Raw genomic sequence first — 23,857 nt, forward strand, 5'->3', positions numbered from 1 at the left:
ATGAATGGGATATACGTTCCCTCTGGAGCAGGGAGGGGTCAAGATGGCAGAATAGGAAGACCTTATTAAGCTCACCTCCTCCCACGGGCACATCGAAATTACAACTATTCACAGAGCAACTATTGATGAGAATGACCTGAAGAGCAGCAGAAAAAAATCTACAACCAACGGTATAAAGATGAATGGGAAGTTCCTCTACAGCACACGGAGCTCAGCTGTGATGACCTAGAGGGGTGGAATGGGGAGGGGGGTGGGAGGCTCAAAGGGAGGAGATATATGAATACCTATATGGCTGATTCACATTATCGTACAGCAGAAACTAAGACAGCATTGTAATGCAGTTATATTCCAATTGAAAAAACACCAGATCAAGAAAAAAGGAGAAACCACAATGAGAAGGGTCAAAAGGATCGGGTCAGCATATAGTCAAGTCCCATAATTACAGGTGGAGAACCCCCAAACGGAGGATAATTACTATTGCATTGGTTCTCCCCACACAGCGAGGGGTCCAAAGCTCCCCAGCCCAGGGGTTTTGCACTATGAAGAGGAACTCTAAGAACGTTTGGCTTTGAAGATCTGCAGGGCTTATATTTGGGAGAGCCAAATGATCATCGGAAACAGAGATCCATCCTCAAAGGCTGCATACAAAACCTCACGAGGTCCAGGAACCAGGGCAGAAGTAGTCATTTGAAAGAACCCTGGGTCAGATCTACCTGTTGATATTAGAGAGCCTCCCAGAGGGGCAGGAGGCAACCAGAGCTCCGTCTGGGGACAGAAGCACTGGCAGCAGCCATTTGGGGGAGCTCTTTCTACCTCGAAAGTGGTGAAGAATTTGCAATGCGAGAGACCCAGGTCGGGAAGATCCCCTGGAGAAGGAAATGGCAACTCACTCCAGTATTCTTGCCTGGAGAATCCCACGGATGGAGGAGCCCAGTAAGCTACAGTCCATGGGGTCACAGAGAGTTAGACATGACTGAGCAACTAACACTTTCTACCACGAGGACACATGCTCGGAAGCACCCTTTCTGAATCCCCGCTCTGGCTAATTAGCACAGGGGTCCAGCCTCGCCCACCAGCCTGTCAGCACCAGTACTAGGGCACCTCAGGTGAAGCAGCTAGCCAGGCAAGGACACAAGCCCACCCACCAGCAGGCCAACTGCCTTAGGACCCATAGAGCCTCCAGCTGGCCCAGGACCTGACCCTGCCCACCAACCGGTGGCCCCATACTAGCCCCAAGACCAGCCTCACTCACCAGTAGTCTTAGTAATATTTTTTGGATATGTCTTCTCAGGGGGCTTCCCAGGTGGGTCAGTGTTAAAGAATCTACCTCCCAACCAGGAGATTTGGGTTCGATCCCTGGGTTGGGACGATGCCCTGGAGGAGGAAATGGCAACCCACTCTAGTATACTTGCTTGGAAAATTCCACAGACAGAGGAGCCTGGGATATTATGGTCCGTGGGGTCGCAAAGAATCAGACATGACTCAGCATGACCACCCACTCATGTCTCCTCAGGCAAAGGAAACAAAAGCAAAAATGAGCAAATGGGACTAAATGAAACTAAAAAGATTTTGCACGCTGAAGGAAACTATCAACATAATGGAAAGGCTTCCCACTGAATGGGAGATATTTGCAAATGATGCACCCCACAGCAACAATTACCTTGGGCCCACCTGCACAATCAGGATAATCTCCCCTTTTCAAGATTCTTAACTTACTTCCCATCTGCAAAGTCCCTTTGCCACATAAGGTAACATTCACAGCTTTTGGGAATTAGGATGAGGACATCTTTGAGGGGATGTCAGGCATCTTTTGGCCTAACCCAGCAGGCTGGGGAGAAGCCCACACACCTGCATTAGAATGGATCACACTTTGAAGACCACTAGGTTAGGGGTGGCGGCTGAGAGGAGCAACCCCACATTCAAGGAGCAGCGGCTGTACAGGAGCAGGAGGGCCAAGAGGAGCTACTCCATGTTCAAGGTCAGGAGGGGGTGACCTCATCCAAGGTAAGGAGCAGTGGCTGCACTTTGCTGGAGCAGCCATGAAGAGATACCCACGTCCAATGTAACAGAAACCCAAGTAAGATGGAGAGGGCATCAGAGGGCAGACACACTGAAACCATAATCACAGAAAATTAGCCAATCTGATCACACAGACCACAGCCTTGCCTAACTCAATGAAGCTAAGCCATGCCATGTGAGGCCACCCAAGACGGACAGGTCATGGTGGAGAGGTCTGACAGAATGTGGTCCACTGGAGAAGGGAATGGCAAACCACTTCAGTATTCTTGCCTTGAGAACCCCATGAACAGTAAGAAAAGGCAAAATGATAGGATACTGAAAGAGGAACTCCCCAGGTCAGTAGGTGCCCAACATGCTACTGGAGGTCAGTGGAGAAATAACTCCAGAAAGAATGAAGGGATGGAGCCAAAGGAAAAACAAAACCCAGCTGTGGATGTGACTGGTGATGGAAGCAAGGTCTGATGCAATAAAGAGCAATATTGCATAGGAACCTGGAATGTCAGGTCCGTGAATCAAGGCAAATTGGAAGTGGTCAAACAGGAGATGGCAAGGGTGAACGTCGACATTCTAGGAATCAGCGAATGAAAATGGATTGGAACGGGTGAATTTAACTCAGATGACCATTATATCTACTACTGTGGGCAGGAATCCCTTAGAAGAAATGGAGTAGCCATCATGGTCAACAAAAGAGTCCGAAATGCAATACTTGGATACAATCTCAAAAATGACAGAATGACCTCTATTCATTTCCAAGGCAAACCATTCAATATCACAGTAATCCAAGCCTATGCCCCAACCAGTATCGCTGAAGAAGCTGAAGTTGAATGGTTCTATGAAGACCTACAAGACCTTTTTGAACTAACACTCCAAAATAGATGTCCTTTTCATTATAGGGGACTGGAATGCAAAAGTTGGAAGTCAAGAAACACCTGGAGTAACAGGCGAATTTGGCCTTGGAATACAGAATGAAGCAGGGCAAAGGCTAATAGAGTTTTGCTAAGAGAACACACTGGTCATAGCAAACACTCTCTTCCAACAACACAAGAGAAGACTCTACACATGGACATCACCAGATGGTCAACACTGAAATCAGATTGATTATATTCTTTGCAGCCAAAGATGGAGAATCTCTATACAGTCAGCAAAAACAAGACTGGGAGCTGACTGTGGCTCAGATCATGAACTCCTTATTGCCAAATTCAGACTTAAATTGAAGAAAGTAGGGAAAACCGCTGGACCATTCAGGTATGACCTAAATCAAATCCCTTATGATTATACAGTGGAAGTGAGAAATAGATTTAAGGGACTAGATCTGATAGAGTACCTTATGAACTATGGACGGAGGTTTGTGACATTGTACAGGAGACAGGGATCAAGACCATCCCCATGGAAAAGAAATGCAAAAAAGCAAAATGGCTGTCTGGGGAGGCCTTACAAATAGCTGTGAAAAGAAGAGAAGCAAAAAAGCAAAGGAGAAAAGGAAAGATATAAGCATCTGAATGCAGAGTTCCAAAGAATAGCAAGGAGAGATAAGAAAGCCTTCCTCAGTGATCAATCCAAAGAAATAGAGGAAAACAACAGAATAAGAAAGACTAGAGATCTCTTCAAGAAAATTAGAGATACCAAGGGAACATTTCATACAATGGAGAAGGAAATGGCAGCTCACTCCAGTTCTTGCTTGGAGAATCCCAGGGATGGGGGAGCCTGGTGGGCTGCTGTTTATGGGGTGGCACAGAGTCGGACATGACTGAAGTGACTTAGCAGCAGCAAGGGAACATTTCATGCAAAGATGGGCTCGATAAAGGACAGAAATGGTATGGACCTATCGGAAGCAGAAGATACTAAGAAGAGGTGGCAAGAACACACAGAAGAACTGTACAAAAAAGATCTTCATGACCAAGATAATCACGATGGTGTGATCACTCACCTAGAGCCAGACATCCTGGAATGCGAAGTCAAGTGGGCCTTAGAAAGCATCACTACGAACAAAGCTAGTGGAGGTGATGGAATTCCAGTTGAGCTATTTCAAATCCTGAAAGATGATGCTGTGAAAGTGCTGCACTCAATATGTCAGCAAGTTTGGAAAACTCAACAGTGGCCACAGGACTGGAAAAGGTCGGTTTTCATTCCAATCCCAAAGAAAGGCAATGCCAAAGAATGCTCAAGTTCAGTTCAGTCGCTCAGTCGTGTCCGACTCTTTGCGACCCCATGAAACACAGCACGCCAGGCCTCCCTGTCCATCAACTATCGCACAATTGTACTCATCTCACACGCTAGTAAAGTAACGCTCAAAATTCTCCAAGCCAGGCTTCAGCAATACGTGAACCGTGAACTTCTAGATGTTCAAGCTGGTTTTAGAAAAGGCAGAGGAACCAGAGATCAAATTGCCAACATCTGCTGGATCATCAAAAAAGCAAGAGAGTTCCAGAAACATCTATCTCTGCTTTATTGACTATGCCAAAGTCTTTGACTGTGTGGATCACAATAAACTGTGGAAAATTCTGAAAGAGATGGGAATACCAGACCACCTGACCTGCCTCTTGAGAAACCGATATATGCAGGTCAGGAAGCAACAGTTAGAGGACTGGACATGGAACAACAGACTGGTTCCAAATAGGAAAAGGAGGACGTCAAGGCTGTATATTGTCATACTGCTTATTTAACTTGTATGCAGAGTACATCATGAGAAATGCTGGGCTGGATGAAGCACAAGCTGGAATCAAGATTGCTGGGAGAAATATCAATAACCTCAGATATGCAGATGACACCACCCTTATGGAAGAAAGTGAAGAGGAACTAAAAAGCCTCTTGATGAAAGTGAAAGTGGAGAGTAAGAAAGTTGGCTTAAAGCTCAACATTCAGAAAACAAAGATCATGGCCTCTGGTCCCATCACTTCATGGGAAATAGATGGGGAAACAGTGGAAACAGTGTCAGACTTTATTTTTTTGGTCTCCAAAATCACTGCAGATGGTGATTGCAGCCATGAAATTAAAAGACGCTTAGTCCTTGGAAGGAAAGTTAAGGCCTAGTCCATTCTGAAGGAGATCAACCCTGGGATTTCTTTGGAAGGAACGATGCTGAAGCTGAAGCTCCAGTACTTTGGACACCTTATGTGAAGATTTGACTCATTGGAAAAGACTCTGATGCTGAGAGAGATTGGGGGCAGGAGGAGAAGGGGACGACCCAGGATGAGATGGCTGGATGGCATCACGGACTCAATGGACGTGAGTCTGAGTGAACTCTGGGAGATGGTGATGGACAGGGAGGCCTGGCGTGCTGCAATTCATGGGGTCACAAAGAGTCGGACACGACTGAGCGATTGAACTGAACTGAGACAGTATATTAAAAAGCAGAGATATTACTTTGCCAACAAAAGTCTGTCTAGTCGAGGCTACGGTTTTTTCAGTGGTCATGTATGGATGTGAGAGTTGGAGTGTGAAGAAAGCTGAGTGCCAAAGAATTGAAGCTTTTGAACTGTGGTGCTGGAGAAGACTCTTGAGAGTGCCTTGGTCTGCAAGGAGATCCAATCAGTTCATCCTAAAGGAGATCAGTCCTGGGTATTCATTGGAAGGACTGATGCTGAGGCTGAAACTCCAAAACTTTGGCCATCTCACGTGAAGAGTTGAGTCATTGGAAAAGACCCTGATGCTGGGAAAAGACCCTGATTGGGGGCAGGAAGAGAAGGGGACGACCGAGGATGAGATGGCTGGATGGCATCACCGACTCGATGCACATGAGTTTGGGTGAACTCCGGGAGTTGGTGATGGACAGGGAGGCCTGGTGTGCTTCTATTCATGGGGTTGCATAGAGTCAGACACAACTGAGCGACTGAACTGAACTGAACTGATCCTATATCCTATTCCAATTGTGTAACTAACAAAATCCACAATATTTAACAATTTCCCTGAGCAATGAGGTATGAAATCACCAAGACCTTTTACCTAGAAAATAGGTGGAAAATGAATTTTATAGTCTGGGTGTGTGTTTGATTTTCCACGAAGAGTTTTGTCAGTCCTTTTCTTCTCATGACTAAATATTCATCAGAAAGTTCATCTCTCATTTTCATCATCAACAAGGAAATATGGAAAGCGGGAGAGAATATGGATCCCTAAATATCTATAGTAATTTAAGGCAATTAGACAATCAATCAGTAAATTAATTTTGACATACACATTTTGAGAAAGCAGTCTTCGGTCATACTTATTTAATCAGTTGATGAGGTCATTAACCCTCCTGTTTGCTTCTTGAATGCAAAACTCCTCTCAAAATACTCTGTATAAGCACAGGGAAAGTCACATATGTGCATATGCTCGCAAAGTAAATGAATAAAAAACAAAACCCAGAATCTAGGTACTGTCTGATATCTGCTTAAAATAAAAGATTCATAACTGGAGGTTTTTGGATGAATCATGACACTTTGCCTAATAATTTATCAGAACTGAAATTCTGGATTTTTTTCAATATCAATGTTATAAAGTGATTAAACAGATATAGTGCAAAGGGTCTTAGCCTGCATTTGCCTGTGTTATCTTGCAGCAACCATGTAGGGTATTTTGATCCATATTTTTCACATGAAAGCTGCGATTCAGAGAAATTCAGTAAGTTGTACAAAGTCACAGAGTTGTGGGAGGTCAGCTAACTGGCTAAAGTCACTCAGGCCATTAACGCCATGGTTGTTTAGTCGCTAAGTCACATCCAACTCTTTTGTGATCCCATGGACTGTAGCCCGCCAGACTCCTCTGTCTATGGAACTCTCCAGGCAAGAATACTGGAGTGAGTTGCCATTTCCTTCTTCAGGGGATCTTCCTGACCCAGGGATGGAACCTGCATCTCCTGTGTTGGCAGGCAGATTCTTTACCACTGAGCCACCAGGGAAGCCCATTAATGGGGTTTTGTGCATGCGTGCCAAGTCGCTTCAGTCATGTCTGACTCTTTGAGACCCTATGGATCATAGCCCGCCAAGTTCCTCTGTCTCTAGGCAAGAACACTGGAGTGAGTTGCTATGCCCTTCTCCAGGGAATCTTCCCGACCCAGGGATCGAAGCCATTTCTCCAGCACCTCCTGCACTGGCAGGTGGATTCTCTATCACTGAGCCGCCAGGGGAGCCCATTAATGGGGCTGCTGCTGCTGCTGCTGCTGCTGCTAAGTCGCTTCAGTCGTGTCTGACTCTGTGCGACCCCACAGACAGCAGCCCACTAGGCTCCTCTGTCTCTGGGATTCTCCAGGCAAGAATACTGGAGTGGGGTGCTGTTGCCTTCTCCAATGCATGAAAGTGAAAAGCAAAAGGGAAGTCGCTCAGTCCTGCTGACTCTTAGCAACCCCATGGACTGCAGCCTATCAGGCTCCTCTGTCCATGGGACTTTCCAGGCAAGAGTACTGGAGTGGGGTGCCATTGGGCTACTCTGCTTCAAATGCAGGCATTCAGCTTCCAAGGTTAGAAGACTGTCTGCAAACCACAACTGTCTCTAAAAGGGCTGACCCCCCCAACTTGGGGAGCCAACATCAGAGGCACTTTAGATTTATCTGGTGAGCTTTCCAAACCGCCGAGGCCCAGGTTTCCCCCTGCTTCCCCAGAGATGGCAAATGATACGGCCTGGGATCCGGGATTGGTATGATCTGGAGGAATTCAGCTTCATGAACATCCCCTGGTGATCTTGTGCTGATTTCCAAAGCTGCATATTATCCCGGGAAATGCAGTGAGGTTTTTTGAGCATTTGCTATGTCCCAGCTAGTGGGTTTTGAATAAGGAAGTGAAATACGAAAATCCGGGCTACTGCCCTTTAGGACGTACCAGCCACATATGCAGGAGACGACGACTGGTCATAGGACAACAGCTGATGGCAGACTGAAATTAACTAGCAGGTCTAATAAACCGGACAGGCAGGCACCTAGACCTGTGCCCACCCACAGGGAAAGGCCCTGTGTTTGCACGGTGCTTCCATTTACTTTTTGGTAGTTTGGACAGCTCACCCTATTTTCTTTAGAAAATTTATATCAGATACATACATTGAGGGTTTTTTGTAACTAACTGAACACTCAACGGAAAAAGACATGGTGTTTCTCATAACAAGCACCTAGGGGTGGGCAATCCAGGGCTGGGACAGTCCGGCTCTCTGCCCCACCCTCCTTCACCTCGTCTCTAAGTCAAAGGAAGGCCAGCGGTCCTCCAGTCCTCCCGTAACTGCTTTGGGCAGGAAGAACAGGAAATGCTAAAGAGGAAGATGTTTCTTAGCAACACGTGACCTTTGTATTAGTGAACAGAAGCTCCCTGCAGGTATTGCACCTTGTCTCATAGGCTAGAACTCCGTCAACGAGGCCACTTCTAGAAACTGGGATATTGAGCACATTAGTTTTGCAGCCTCTAGCAAGCAGGAAAGCAAGAAAGAAGGGAAATGGGGGCATTTCCATGTGTCATATTTGAAAATCTGACAGTTTTAATTTTTTTTTAAATAAAATTGATGTATATTAGCTTCCTATGGCTGTTATAACACAGCACCACAAACTCTGTGGCTTCAAACAAATTTAGTACCTTACAGTTCTGGAGGTGAGTCTGGAATGAAAGGAACAGGACTGTTTTCCTTCTGGAGGCTCTGGGGTAGGGGTGAAATCTGTTCCTTGCCTTTTCCAGCTCCTTGAGGGCGCTCCCATTTCTTGGCTGATGCCCACATCCTTCTAGCCTCTGCCCAGGACATCACATCTCCTCTGACTCTGACCCTCTTCCTTCCCTCTTAAAAGGACCCTTGTGATTACACTGGCCACTCAGATAATTCAGAATAAACTTCATGTCCCCAAATCCTTAATTTAATTGCATCTGCAAGGTCCCCTTTGCCCTGTTAGGTAGCATATTCACAGGTTCTAGGGATTAGGATGTGGGGGCATTATTCTGCCTACCACACATATTGTTGTTCAGTCGCTCAGTCGTGTCTGACTCTTTACGACCCCACGGACTGCAGCATAGCAGGCTTCCCCATCCTTTACTATCTAGAGTTTGCTCAAACTCAAGTCCATTGAGTCGGTGATGCCATCCAACCATCTCATGGTCTGTTGCCCTCTTCTCCTGCCTTCAATCCGTTCCAACATCAGGGTCTTTTCCAATGAGTCAGTTCTTCGCATCAGGTGGCCAATGTATGGTTTTAATAATGAAACAGACTTTCACTGAATAGGAGTCCCTTGTGTCCAGCCCCGTCCACTCCCTTAGTAATTTACTTCTGTTGTTCTAAAGAACAGGTTCTGGGCGTCATCTCCTGACCTCCTACACTGGGAGAGGAGAGGTCTGCTCTCCTCCTCTTCCCATCCCAGCCCACCCGGCCGGCCGTTGTGAAAGGCTGGCAACCAGAATCTTGGTAAAACACTCAGCACAGGCACTTGGGGATGCTCAGTGAAAGAAATGCCTCATTATCCTTCAAAAGTTAATGAAAAACACAGACTCTAGACCCAGTTTTACAAAATGCCGCACCTGCTTTTCCTGCTCTAGGAGATCCTGGAAGAGTTTCCACTGCTGGCTCCGGAAGCGGTCCGACTTCTCCAGCTGCCGAGTCGAGTTCTCCTGGGCCTCCTGCCTCAGGTATTCACACTCTGCCTGGGAGAGGTCGGTCACACGGGGGAGCGTCTGCAGGAACAGGATGTCCGCGAACTTCCGGAACGTTTCCATGGTGCTGCAGTACAGCTCCTGAAGCCGAGAGCCACAAGACGGAGTTACAAGTCATGGTCTCACCCTGGGCAGGGCCAAGGTCTCCCCACAAGACACAGAGGCAATCCAGCGAAGGGAATTGTCGAATCGCACACGTGTGTGCAAATGCGCATGCGCACAAGCACACACAGTCTTGGGAAATACGGGCTGCCTTCCAGCCCTCTCACCTGCACCCAGTCAAGCCCCAGACCTGCCCCCTGACCCAGTGAGCCCTTACTCACCAGCATCTCCTCTAAACCTCCATCCAGATTATGTTCACAGCCCCTCCCTGGTCTCCCTGCCTCCCTCCATCCTCCACATTTAGGTGAGTTATTTGTAGAAGCACAGCCCTTTCATTTCCAGTTCAAATACCTTAGAGGGCCTCCCTCCATTGCAATCAGAATTACCTAGCAGGGCTTCAAGGCAGTCCTGATTCATTACTCACCATTCTGCTCCTTCATCCCACCTTCCCCACTCCATTCTCTCTCTAAAAATGTATCTTTTTAATTGTGAAAAATAAAAGCATATAGATAATAATATATTAAACATTCTGAATCCACCATTCAGTTTTCTTTTTCCACACTAAAACTTGCAGATTAAGTCGGAACCCTTTAATTTCCCTCTGTAATTCTTTTCCCCTCCCACCTAGTCTCCTCAAAATCAGCCATCCCCATGAATTCAGCATCTGTGTCTCCAATTTAGATGTTTATACTTTCACTATATGTGATGTCCGCAAACGTGGCTTTTGGTATGCCTGTTAATTCACATAAATGACATATTGCATGTTTCATTATGCAGATACTTTGCAAGCCTCTACACTTTGCCCCACCTCCAGGCACTTGCACATCTGAAATGGACTCCTCTTCATCCTGCAAAACCCCTACAAAAAAATCCCTTCTCTGTGAAGCCTTGCCTGGGCCATTCAGACTAACAAGGGCATTTCTGACCCTGGGCTCCTGCAGCTCTTTGGTTAGCCCCACCAGGGCATCAAAACTACAGTTCATCTGTCAGTCCTCCTGGACCACAACTGCCTGAGAGTGGCTGCGTCATACTCTGTACCTACGTCTCACATCCTCCCAGACCAACCACCTGACTGCAGTTTCTGAATGTATCACACACCAACAGGAGGCAGAACACCCATTCCCGCTTCTCCATCTAGGAACTCCCTACATGTGCTCCAAATTCTATCTGAGGTCTCCGCTTCTGAGAGGCTTTTTTGTGGCCATTAGTTGTTTATCCTTTTCATGGACTAGACCGTGAGGTTTCTCAAGAACAAAGTCTTATTACTTTAGCATCTATAGCACCTAGAAGAGTACCTGGCAAATATCAGGTAATAATATTTAAATTGTTAATAATTATGAATTCTTACTGTGTGCCAGAGTGTCATAAACACATTTCTTGCATAATATCATTCATCCAATAGTCCAATGTAGATGTTCTATTATAATTACCATTGTTTTATAGACAAGAAAAATAAGACCAGAGAAGAGAAGTAGCTGGACATTTGTAGAGGGTAGATTCTGACTACTGGACTATTGGACTCATGCTCTTAACTTGTATGGTATGAGGATATTTGTTTTTTTCTTTTTTTTGGAAAAAAATTCTTAGCATCTCATCTGGTGTACCTAGCTCATACTTGGTGGGCTCAATGAATATAAGTTAAATTTAACTCTGTGTTAATTAAACCCAATGACCATGCATGCATGCTCAGTCGTGTCTGACTCTTTGTGACCCCATGGACTGTGGCCCCCAGGCTTCTCTGTCCATGGGATTATCCAGGCAAGAATACTACAGTGGGTTGCCATTTCCCCCTCCAGAGGATCTTTCTGACCCAGGGATTGAACCTGAGTCTCCAGCATCCCCTGCATTTGCAGGTGGATTCTTTACCATTGAGACACCTGGGAAGCCCAAACTCAGTGACTACCATGGTCTAAAAAGCCCATGGCCAAACTGAACTTTGTTTGGAATAAAGTGTCCATGACAGGGGCATAAGGGATCCACATCCTTTTAGAAGACTTAGAGATCCTACTTCTGATAGTGGCCAGGTAGGTAATTTGAAACAGTTTTTCCCACTGAGGATGAATGTTTTTAAAAAGCTGGACAAAATGTTTATTAAACCATCATAAAAGTCCCAAAGAGCTAACAAGGAAGTATAGCGTGTAGGGTCCAAGGTCTGGGAGAAGATGGCATCAGAGAAGCGTGCCCAGCCTTTGGGCTGCATTTATATACAGGGTGTAGGTCAATCCAAGGGACATTCCTGCGCAGCTGATGGACCCTGGACAGCCTCCGGTAGTTGAAGGCACAGAAGGTGGAGCTCATGGCTCACCATGAGTTGGGGCCTGGGTAAATCATTCCACGCCAAGGATTGGGAACCCAAAAGCTGCAATACAGAAACATGAGTGAAATGGAAGGAAATTAGATCTGACAGGTCTAAACACACGGCAACCTGGAGTCCTTTCATGTGGGTGGCCCAGCGTATTTCAAGTTTAGGCCTTGAATGAAGAGGATTCTAGATCATTTGAGACCCAGTCATCCAGCAGAAGCAAAGGAAAAAAATCTTTGGAGAAGGAGAACATCACTGTATGCCTGAAAATATTTTTATAAACAATGTACAAATCTGAGATAAGGCAAACAGTGAAAAATACATGAGTGCACAAACAGCACAAGAGGAGACGAGAATACAAGGAGAGTACACGCGGAGACAAGACCATGTCCAAAGAGCTACACAGACAACAGACACGCAAACCCACAGGCTGGGGAGCACAGTACACAGACTTCAGAGCTGATGCTCACTATGCTTCTGATTTTAAAAGCCACTCTTAAACCTTAAAGCAAAGACCTGGAGATGACAAAAAGTAATGCTATTTAGTTGTTTCTTTTTTTAAAATTAGAACTTCTAGAACTGAAGAACACTGCCCAATAATAGGAACCCAATGCAAAGGTTTCATCGCAGTTTAGATGCAGTTGAAGAGAGAATACGTACAGGAAGACAGATCAGGAGAAAAGCTAGGACAAAGTAAAGAGAGGCTAAAGGATGGAAAATATGCAGGAGAAGATGAAGGCTGAAAGATACTGTAAGAAAGTCCCACATGTTTAACTGGAGTCCCTGAAGGAAGGAAGGCAGAGTTCAGACAGAAGTCATATTTGAAGTGACAGTGGGTGAGAAATCTCTCAAAACTGATGAAACACATTTACAGATGAGGAAACTGAGGCTTCATCTGTACATGTGAAAGGGAGGTTAAATAAATTGTGTTAGTTCACCCATAGGACCCTGGTGGCCAGGCCTCACCACACATGATCTAACCATGATGCTCTTAGATGAATTTTTCTGACAATGAATGAATGAGACTATAACTAGCACCTAATAAACACAGGGTCACTTTTTGCTACATTAATAGTAGATAAAATAGTCTTTAGGGAAAAAAAGCTCCTTTCGAGACAAAGGGGAGCAGTTCATAATATCAAAAGGTTTAATTTGCCAGAAAGATGCAAAGTTTCTAAATTTCTATGCACTTAAGGAAAAAAAATGATGGTGTCAGTCACTCAGCTCTGTCCGACTCTTTGTGACTCCAAGGACTATAGCCCACTGGGCTCCTCTGTCCATGGAATTCTCCAGGCAAGAACACTGGAGTGGGTTGCCATTCCCTTCTCCAGGGGATCTTCCCAACCCAGGGATTGAACCCAGGTCTCCCACACTGCAGGCAGATTCTTTACTGTCTGAACCAGGCATTATCCAAATCAATACAATTTGCCACATTAATAAAATAAAGCAGAAAAGTATAATGTTAATTATGGGACTAAATGAAGGAAAAAGTATTTCACAAATTGTAGTTTCCATGCAGAAGAAACATTCTTAGCAAAATAGGAAATGGAAGGAAGCTTCCTTAATCAGAAAAAATCTATAGCAAACATTTCACCTGAGGGTAGAAACTAAAAAGCAATATTAAGGAAAATTAATAAGACAAATAAAGACAAGGATACACCATGTTTGTAGACTGGAAGATTTAATATTGTAAAGATGTTCATCCTCACCAACTTGATCTATAAATTCAAAATGCTAATCATATTGGGGGCTATGTCAGTAACTTTGTAGAATAAAGATTGAAGCTGCACATAACTCTTGAATCCAACAATCTTGCTCCTAAACCCAGGAGAAATAGGTGCATGTGTGTATCAAACAGCATCCACAAGAAAGTTCAGCAGAATGTGTGGCAGTCTAAAATAAGAAGCTACACAAATGTCCGTCAACAGTAGAATGGATAAATGGTGGTGTACTTATACAGTGAAATACTATAGACGAGTGAGGAAGAATGCATATTGCTGCACACGATAATACAGAGAAATCTCACAAGGCACAAAGCTTGTCTCACCATACAAAGTTGAGCGATGCAAACCTAACATGCTATACAATCCCATTCCCATCTAAGCAAAGACTGAATTTCCATGTAAGCCAGGATCTGGCTCCTGTGAGCAGGGAGGAGACTGGGACAGGGAGGAGGTATGGGGGGTGTTCAGGGATCCTGGCCAAGATCTCTTCCTCGATCTGGGCAGAGGTTACACAGATGTGTTTTTAATCATCATTCACTAACCTGTAAGTTTCTGTGTTATCCATTTATTTGTATCTGTTACATTTTACAATAAAAATGGTTTAATAATATGGGAGTGACTTACATTTTCTTCCAGCCCCTGGAAATCCCAATTTCCTTCCAGGCAGGAGACAGATTTTGAACATTTGATTCTCCTACCTTGGAATCTATCATCTGGTAGCAGTGGCTGTGGACACTAAGACATACCTTTTTCTTTTTGGTTCATGATTGTCAAACTACAAAAATATGCTGTTTGTAAATTCAAGAACTAAAATCACTGCAGATGGTGACTGCAGCCATGAAATTAAAAGACACTTAGAAAAGCTATGACCAACCTAGACAGCATATTAAAAAGCAGAGACATTACTTTGCCAACAAAGGTCCATCTATGGTTTTTCCAGTTGTCATGTATGGATGTGAGAGTTGGACTATAAAGAAAGCTGAGTGCTGCAGAATTGATGCTTTTGAACTGTGGTATTGGAGAAGACTCTTGAGAGTCCCTTAGACTGCAAGGAGATCTAACCAGTCCATCCTAAAGGCTATCAGTCCTGAATATTCATTGGAAAGACTGATGTTGAAGCTGAAACTGAATATTCATTGGAAAGACTGATGTTGAAGCTGAAACTCCAATACTTTGGCCACCTAATGTGAAGAACTGACTCATTGGAAAAGACCCTGATGCTGGGAAAGACTGAAGGTGGGAGAAGGGGATGACAGAGGATGAGATGGCTGGATGGTATCACCGACTTGATGGACATGAGTTTGAGTAAGCTCTGGGAGTTGGTGATGGACAGGGAAGCCTGGTGTGCTGCAGTCCACAAGGTCACAAAGAATAGGATGTGACTGAGCTACTGAACTGAACTGAAATTCAAGAAAGGTGAACTTTGTAAAAGCTACATGGTTCACTAGTCGAGGCTCTTTCTAATTAAAAAAAAAACTCCCAAAACGTACCGGATCCTGTCTGCTCCCTCGACAGAGACACATCAGCATCATTGTCACATGCTCTGACAGGTCACAAAACACAGCACTTCCACTTTACACTGAGATGTTATGTTTGGGAAATGCTGATTCATTCTCCACCTGAAACAGAACTGGAATTAATCTGTTCTTCCCTCTCAGCATGTGTGAGGGGTCAGATGCCAGGGGTGGGGCGGACCTTGGTGCCTCAGCCTTTTGCACTTTTCCTCAAACACAAGCACAGGGAACCCAAGCTAGGGAGGCAGTTCCCTTGGACTCCTCTGTCACTTGGCTTTCGCTTCTGCTCCCTGACCCAGAGGAGCAGTGCCCTTCCCAGACTTTTTTCAGAGAAAGTTCTGGGGCGGGGCAAGGACACATATTCTGGAGCTCATGGAAGTCTCAATTGTCTGATCTGCAAAAGGGATACGACGCAAAGTCCACCCGTGAAGACAGCACCTGCCTTGAGGACTGACGATCAGGATTACGGACTTCCTAGATGGCGCTGTGGTAAAGAATTTGCCTGGCAATGCGGGAGATGCAGGAGGCTTTAGTTCAACCCCTGGGTTGGGAAGATCCCCTGGAGGAGGGCATGGCGACCCACTCTAGTATTCTTGCCTGAAAAAATTCCATGGACGGGGAGTCTGGCAGGCTTGTCCATGGGGTCACAAAGAGTCAGAGCAACTGAACACTCACACAAACACACAGCACAGGGCAAGCACTTCATAAATGCTGGCTGTTATCGTTGCAGAGGCTGGGAAAGTTAGGCTCTCACAAAGGCTGCCTATGGCTATTTTCCTTCCAGGAACTGAACGTTTTGGAGAAAAGGCAGTTTGGTTCCATTTGTCTGCAGGGTAGGGTGAAGGGAGGTAAGGAAGGGGACCCTTCCCAGCAGAGGCGGGAGAAAGCCTGGTGGAGCAGTGTGCGGTGAGCTACAGATTTGGGGAAGCAGAGGAGCAGTAGGGGGTCACCCCAACAGGGTGGGGTGGCGGGGAGTAGACTGGGGCAGGCAGGGGCTCAGTGCCTCATGAAGGAGGAGTCAAGACCTGGCAGTCAGGACCAGCAAGGCATGAATGTGACCAGCTCCGAAGATGTCCTGATCACAGTGGGTGGTGACTGAGTGAATAAAACATCCTTCCAGGATCCTACAGGCATGGCCCGGCTCTCTGCCGAGTTTCGGTTCATCACAGGAACCAGAAATGTTCCCTGGCAGGGACGGTACCCTGCGTGTTCTAAGACACACAGTTGCCTGCTTCAGAGTGGGGTGTGCCCAGGGAACAGTGCAAGGTCACAGGTCAAGACACAGGTCAAGTTGGGTCTCTTAAAAACGGGAAGTAGGTGGGATCAAGGGTCAAGAGCCTGGGCACCACCTGCATTGGGCCACTCACCAGCAGTGTGACTAGGGGTCACTCTCTTCCTCTCTGGGGCTTCTCCCTATCTGCACCCGGAAGACAGGAGATGCCGGAGACACGTGTGTGGAAGGGCACACTGGGTCCAGATCTTTCTCTCTCCCAGAGCCATGCCCTTTGCCACATAGCCTTGACATGTTTTCCCCAGAAGAGTGGGAAGCATCTCCCCGACCCTTTAACTCTGAGTCAGTCACATGACTTGCATTGGCCAACAGAATGAGGTGGAGGCCAAGTGGGCTAGTTTGGAGGCTAGTTCTCTGCCATTGCTAGGAGAACATCTCCAGGCCAGCCACTGGTCCCAGGAGGAGAGGAGAGACAGGAAAGTATGGTCAAGTTGTATCAGTCATTCCTAGATCAGCCAGCTATTGGCAGACACACAGACCCTGGGGATACATCACTGTCATTTTTGGCCACTGGGTTTTGGGGTGTCTCATTGCACAGCATGAGTGTAGTCATAATTATGTGATTCCACACCAGATGGAAGGGGCCCTAAAGGTGAAAGCTCTGGTGTAAAGGTGTCTTATTCTCATGGGTTCATGAGAACCAGCGTGCATGGGTTCATCCTGCAAATATCTCTTGAGCACCTACTGTTGGCCACGGCCACTGGGTGAATGAGGCTGACGTGGACCCTGACTTTAGGGAGCACAGCCCAGTCTGGGGGCAGGCATCACAAAGGAACTCATGGTACACTATGGCAAGTGTGATGGAGGAGAGGCTGGGAGCCCTAGGGACAGACCAGGGGATCTAATTGATCTGGAAGGACTCCCCAAGGAAGTGATGTGTAAGCTGAAACAAGAATGACAACAAGCCAAACTGAGAGGCTGGAGGAAACAGTATTTAAGCAGCAGAAGAGCATGTGCCAAGGCACTGTGGCAGGAAGGAGAAGGTCACCTTCGGGGAGCTGAGGGATGTCTGAGGTTGGTTGAAGGGCAGGGAGCAAAGGACATGACTCCAGACAGGTGGTGAGTGGGACTTGTCATGTGGGCCTTGTGGGCTAGGTCAGGGGGTCTTATGGCCCCAGCAGGGTGGGCCTCATGGACCAGACAAGGTTGGCTTTTGGGTATTATGTCACATGGGTCTTATGAGTCAGGCCATGTGAGCACTTCATGAAGCAGGCTGGGTGGTCATCACGGCCAGGTTAAGGATGCTAGATTTCATCCTGAGAGCTATGGGTAGCATTCCAGGGTATTAAGTGGGTTCTTTCACACGGTCAGCGTACAAAGAAGGTAGCTAAGAATTCCTAGATCATGGAGGTAAAGTGGTATCACTTCACCAGTGACCAGGCCTCACAGCTGGTACACGGCTGCGTCAGGCCCACAGCCTGACCTGGGTGACTCTTATCTTACCCGCACTTTGTACTTCTTTGCAGGGAAATGAGCGGACTGTGAAAATTACTAAAAGGAGAGGACAGGTATAATTGAGTACTACATGGTAACCTGAGGGCATGGGCACGTTTTACTATATTTACTGTAAATAAAGGAAACATAAATTAATTACTTATCGTTGTTATTGACAACTGTTGATCAGTTGTGTCCAGCTCTTTGCGACCCCATGAAAGGTAGCCTGCCAGGCTCCTCTGTCCATGGAATTTTCCGGGCAAGAATACTGGACTGAGTTGCCGTTTCTTCCTCCAGGGCATCTTCCTGAGTGAGTGAAGTCGCTCAGTTGTGTCTGACTCTTTGTGACCCCCATGGACTGTAGCCTACCAGGCTCCTCCCTCCATGGGATTCTCCTGGCAAGAGTACTGGAGTGGGTTGCCATTTCCTTCTCCAGGGGATCTTCCCAACCCAGGGATTGAACCAGGGTCTCCCGCATTCCAGGCAGACACTTTAACCTCTGAGCCACCAGCATCTTCCTGAACCAGGGATCAAATTTGCATCTCCTGTATTGGCCGGAGGATTCTTTACCACCAAGCCACTTAGGAAGCCCACTTACCCTGTTAGCCTTATTGAAAAAAAAAGGCACATTTCTGTAGCTTGCTACCATAAGGCAGATGTGAAAGCGCTAGTCTATTTTTTCTCAGACTCATACTTAGTGACGAGGCATCACACTTTAACCTTGATAAACGACCATGGAATGGACTTACCCTCTATAGCAGCCAGTGAAATCCTCTCTCTGGGGACAGACAGCACCTATATGGTGCCTACACTTCTGTCAACTTTCTTCCCAAGATCTACTTCCAATAGAACACTGCCCCCAAGTCATTGTTTTGGTATTTCTCCCAAACCTAATATCTTGTACTCTTTGAAAATTTGTTTCCCATATGTGGTAGACAAAATAATGGCTCCCCAGGATGCCCCTGCTCTAATCCCTGAAAACTTTGAAGGGTCCACTTTACACAGTCCAAGATTTCACAGATGTGATTAAAGGATTAAAAGGACCCTGAGATGAGATTATCCTGGATTATCTAGGTGAGTCCCACATAGATAATTCCAAGGGTCCTTGTAAATGAAAGCGAAAGAGGGAGGCAGTCAGAGTTGACAGGAGATGTAGGTTGGGACATGGACACAGGAGAAGCCCGACTGTGGCTTGGAGATGGAGCAAGGGACCACGAGCCAAAGAATGCAGGTGCCTCCAGCAGCTGGTAAAGGCAGGGACACGGATTCTCCCCTGGAGTCTGCAGAAGGAACACGGCCCTGCTGACACCTTCGTTTCAGCCCAGTGAGACCCATTCTGACCTCCAGAATCATAAGGTGATCGCTTCTGTGGTTTTGAGCCACTACATTTGCGGTAGTTTATTCTGGCAGCAAGAACACACCATCTTTGGGGCGCCACTGATTGCATGACACAGTCACCGATTCATTCATTCACTCATTCACTTACTCATCAGCATTGACTGATTGCCTGCAATGTGTCATCCCCAGCTGCATTCTGCAGAACATGCCACAGCAAGCCAGAGGAACATGGCTTTCGGCTCTATTTTAATAAGACTAGTAGAGTAACTGGACTTCCCAGGTGGCTCAGAGGTAAAGAATCCACCTGCCAAGGCAGGAGATGCAGGAGGCTCCCAGCAAGGACGGCCTGCCCCTTCCCTTCCCTTCCCTTGTCAACCGAATCGCTTCTCCCCACCTGAACATTAGGGCCCTCGGCCTGTATCCCAGACTCCCCAGCTGTGTGACCTTGAACAGAATTTCAGTGCTGCACAGGAAAGAGCTGCCCTGGCTAATGGAGAGGCCTGGCCTTAGTCTTTGCTTCCTAGGAAGTGACCTCTAAGTTCTTCGAATGTCCTTCTTGATAAGAGGGTCTCTGTTTACCTGGGGACCTTGGGAAGCTTCAGACAATCTATGACCATGATGTGATTTAGGGTGGGGCTCCTGAGCCATGTGGCATCAGCTCCTCCTGCAGAGGGTCTGGGGGTTAAGGTGAGCCATGCTGGTGGCCAACCATATCTACGTGACTGAGCCCCAGAAAGAACTAGGGATGCTAAGGCTTGGGTCAGCTTCCCTGGTTGGCAATGCTCAGAATGTAGTGTCAGACACAGTTCTGGGAAGAAGTTAGTGCTGTCCACGACTTCACTAGGACAGGACAACTGGGAGCTTCCTGTTTGTAACTCTAGACTCTGCCCACGTGCCTCTTCTCTTGGCTGACTTTGATCTGTAGCCTAAACTGTAACCATGAGAACAGCTTTCAGTGAGTCCTTCCAGAGCAGGAGTCCCAGCCTCCGGGATCTAATACCTGATGATCTGAGGTGGGGCCGACGTAATAATGACAAAAATAAAATATACAACAGAGGTAATGTGCTTGGATCATCCCCAAACCACTCCCCTCCATCCCCCTCTGGAAAACTGGCTTCCACAAAACTGGTCCCTGGTGCCAAAAACGTTGGGGACTGATGATCTATAGCTTTGATCTCCCTTGGACAGCAAGGAGATCAAACTAGTCAATCCTAAAGGAAATCAACCCTGAATATTCATTAGAAGGACTGATGCTGAAGCTGAAGCTCCAATACTTTGGCCACCTGATGCAAAGACTTGACTTATCGGAAAAGACTCTGATGCTGGGAAAGATTGAAGGTAGGAGGAGAAAGGGGTGACAGAGGATGAGATGGTTGAATGGCATCACCGACTCAATGGACATGAGTTTGAGAAAACACTGGGACATACTGAAGGATGGGGAAGCCTGGAGTGCTGCAGTTCACGGGGTTGCAAAGAGTCAGACACGACTGAGCAGTTGAACAAAAACAACAACAAAAAGCAAGTACCGTTCTATAGAACTGAAGAACCTGAGGGTGGTCTTGGGGACCCCTGGGTTTGCATTTGATATCAGAAGTGAGGGTGATCTTAGGGACTGAAGGAAGGTTGCATGGCTCAAGGTAACCTGGAATTAAAACTCCCCTCCAGGTCCTTCCCACCATTCTAGGCAAAACAAAGAACTCTCTCACCCGAAGGAAAAATAGACATTAGGTTGATTACGCCCAGCTCCAAGCCGGCCCAGCTCCAGAACTCCTTGCCCCAGCCGTTTAAGAGATAACTACTCCAGCAATCTTGGAGAAGAATAGGCCCCCTTAAGACAGTAGCTTTCTACAAACATGCCTATATATACTTACTCTTTTCTTAGATAAATGCAGCAGCTCGCTAATCTGACTGCTGCCCCTTCTAACCTCATTAAAGGTGATCTGTTCCTGTAAAGTGCCAGTCTCGTTCTTTTTCTGAACCTCACCTACTCTAACTCCGTACCTTACAGGGACTACTCCCAAATACGTCACGAGTGCCTGTCATTATTATTTCTGCTTTCTTCAAAGACAGAGTTTCACTTTTTCTCCTCTCTTCTTTGCCCTAACTTCCTTGAGAACCTGAAGCTGTGAGAGCTGACCTTGGCAGGGCTGTTATCCTACATACCCAGGAGCTCTTCAGGAGACAGCATGGGGCAGACAGGCAGAAATAAATAAACAAATCAGCAGGTCTCTGGGGCACCCTGAGAAATGACAGTGGCAAACTCAGTGCCTGTCATTATTAGGGAGACTCTAGGCTCGTTTCAGGAATCCCTTTAAGAGTCACCAAGACATGTAATTTACAGGCATCCATCGCAGTCAAACTGAAAATTTACTGTTTGTTTAAGAGGCCAAGAGACAGTGGGAAGTTAGAAAAATGCACTTTTCTCTGTAGCCTGAGCACCGGTAGGCGGTGATCAAATTTATCTCGCAGTCACCGTGCCTACACTATTTTGATCAGTGTCCAGAGAAAGGGGGGATTATGTCTCCGTGTGACCAGGTCTGGGAAAGAGCCAGCAGACTGCAAGGCAAGTCACCTCGTGAGCGTGATCGGTGCGGACACACCCTTCCAGATGGTGAGTGATAATAACCAGGCTCATGATACTGGATTTTTAAGTGCTCACTGTGTGCCACACACATTCCTTTCTATATGCTTTGCACATGTGAACTTATTCAAACTTCTGAATAGCCATAGGAAGAAAATTATCCCCACTTGAAGAGGAGACCCAGGTGTTGACCATCAAAACAGACCCCCATCCCATGCCTTCTCACCACCTCCTCGAGCATCATCCAGGCCCAGACCCCCAGCGTCTCTTGTCTGGACCCCTGCAAAGCCTCCCCAGGGATCCCTGCTTCCACTTTTGCCCCCTACAGTCCGTCCTCTACACAGAAACCAGAGGACCCTTGGGAATCACAAGGCAAGTCACTTCCCTACTCAAAACACGTTTGAAACTTCCCTTCTTACTCAGAAGTCAATGCAGGGACTTTCCTGTGGTGCAGTAGCTAAGACACTGAGCTTCCAGTGCAGGGGGCGTGGGTTTGATCCCTGGTCAGAGAACTAGATCCTCCATGCCGCAACTCATGATCCATGATGCCACAAGAAAGATGCAAGATCCCACATGCTATAACTGAGAGCTGGTACAGTCAAAGAGATAAATAAAGAAATAAATAAATATGTAAAAGAAGGCAACACAAATGTTTTCGGATGGACTGCAAGGCCCTCCGAGACGAGGCTCTGACCTCAGCCCATTCCTGTTTACCTCACCCCCACAGCTGCCACACTGGCCTCCCTGCTGGAACCCCACACGTGCCCCTCAAACGTCACAAAAATGAAGTATTTTTCTTCGGTTCGCTGTTGAGGCCGCAGTGCTGAGACTGTGGGTTGCACAAAGCAGTGCTTGATCATATTCACTGAACAAATGAACTAACAAGCTCTCAAGCTTACAGCTGGTTGGTGAGGAAGCCACACTCTCACCAGGCCCTGGATCCAGAGGCGGGCTTACCACCCCTGGGCTCAGGGCCTCCTGCTCAACACGCTCAGTGACTGAGCAGAAGGGGAGGTGTTACCTGAGCACCAGCCACGTGCCGGCCCTCAGCCCCACCCGCCCTGCACTCTGCGCTGCCACAAAGGCCAACAGGCTTTCTGTCTCCATCTCCCAGATAAGGAAAAGGGCTCCGAGAGGTTAAGACTCTCCTCGCTCAATGTTGCCCACCCAGGAACGTCCTCGCCAGCATTCCAGTCTTCCAATTGGCTTCTTTCCACTACACCAGAGGATTTCAACCTCGTTTTTTCCGGAAATATCAGGTAAAGCAATTCCCAATACCCAAGGCGATGAGTTCCAGGTTTAAGGGATGTAAACTTAACCAAAGTTGCCTGGAACCAGGGGACTTCCCAGATGGTGTAGCGATAAAGAACCCGCCTGCCAATGCAGGAGATGAAAGAGATGCAGGTCCAGCCCCTGAGTCGGGAAGATCCCCCGGAGGAGGGCACGGCAACCCACTCCAGTATTCTTGCCTGGAGAACCCCACGGACAGAGGAGCCTGGCGGGCTACAGTCAATGGAGTCGCAAAGAGTTGGGCACGACTGAAGTGACTTATCACGCACGCACATATGGAACCAGAGGGCTCTATGTGAAATGAGTGAGTGCCGAAGAATTGATGCTTTTGAACTGTGGTGTTGGAGAAGACTCTTGAGAGTCCCTTAGACTGAAGGAGATCCAACCAGTCCATCCTAAAGGAAATCAGTCCTGAATATTCATTGGAAGGACTGGTGTTGAAGCTGAAGCTCCAACACTTTGGCCACCTGATGCGAAGAGCTGACTTATTTGAAAAGACCCTGCTGCTGGGAAAGATTGAAGGTGGGAGGAGAAGGGGCCGACAGAGGATGAGACGGTTGGATGGCATCATGGACTCAATGGACATGAGTCAGAGTAAACTCTGGGTGCTGGTGATGGATAGGGAGGCCCGACGTGCTGCAGTCGTCAAAGAGTCACAAAGAGTCGGACGCGA

The 23,857-nt window shown here is 46.9% G+C and overlaps 1 protein-coding gene across 3 annotated transcripts in view; it reads right to left on the reverse strand.

The window, feature by feature from the left end:
• The window catches only part of EVC (EvC ciliary complex subunit 1), a 91,761-nt gene that overhangs the window by 25,225 nt on the left and 42,679 nt on the right, over positions 1-23,857 (reverse strand). For all 3 annotated transcript variants that reach the window (XM_068975217.1, XM_068975218.1, XM_068975219.1), the window contains exon 12: positions 9,477-9,689. In XM_068975217.1, the coding sequence (XP_068831318.1) occupies positions 9,477-9,689 (213 nt within the window). The remainder of the gene's footprint in view (positions 1-9,476; positions 9,690-23,857) is intronic.

Source organism: Capricornis sumatraensis, chromosome 7, assembly GCF_032405125.1.
Source record: "Capricornis sumatraensis isolate serow.1 chromosome 7, serow.2, whole genome shotgun sequence".
In the NCBI taxonomy this organism is placed as follows: domain Eukaryota; kingdom Metazoa; phylum Chordata; class Mammalia; order Artiodactyla; family Bovidae; genus Capricornis; species Capricornis sumatraensis.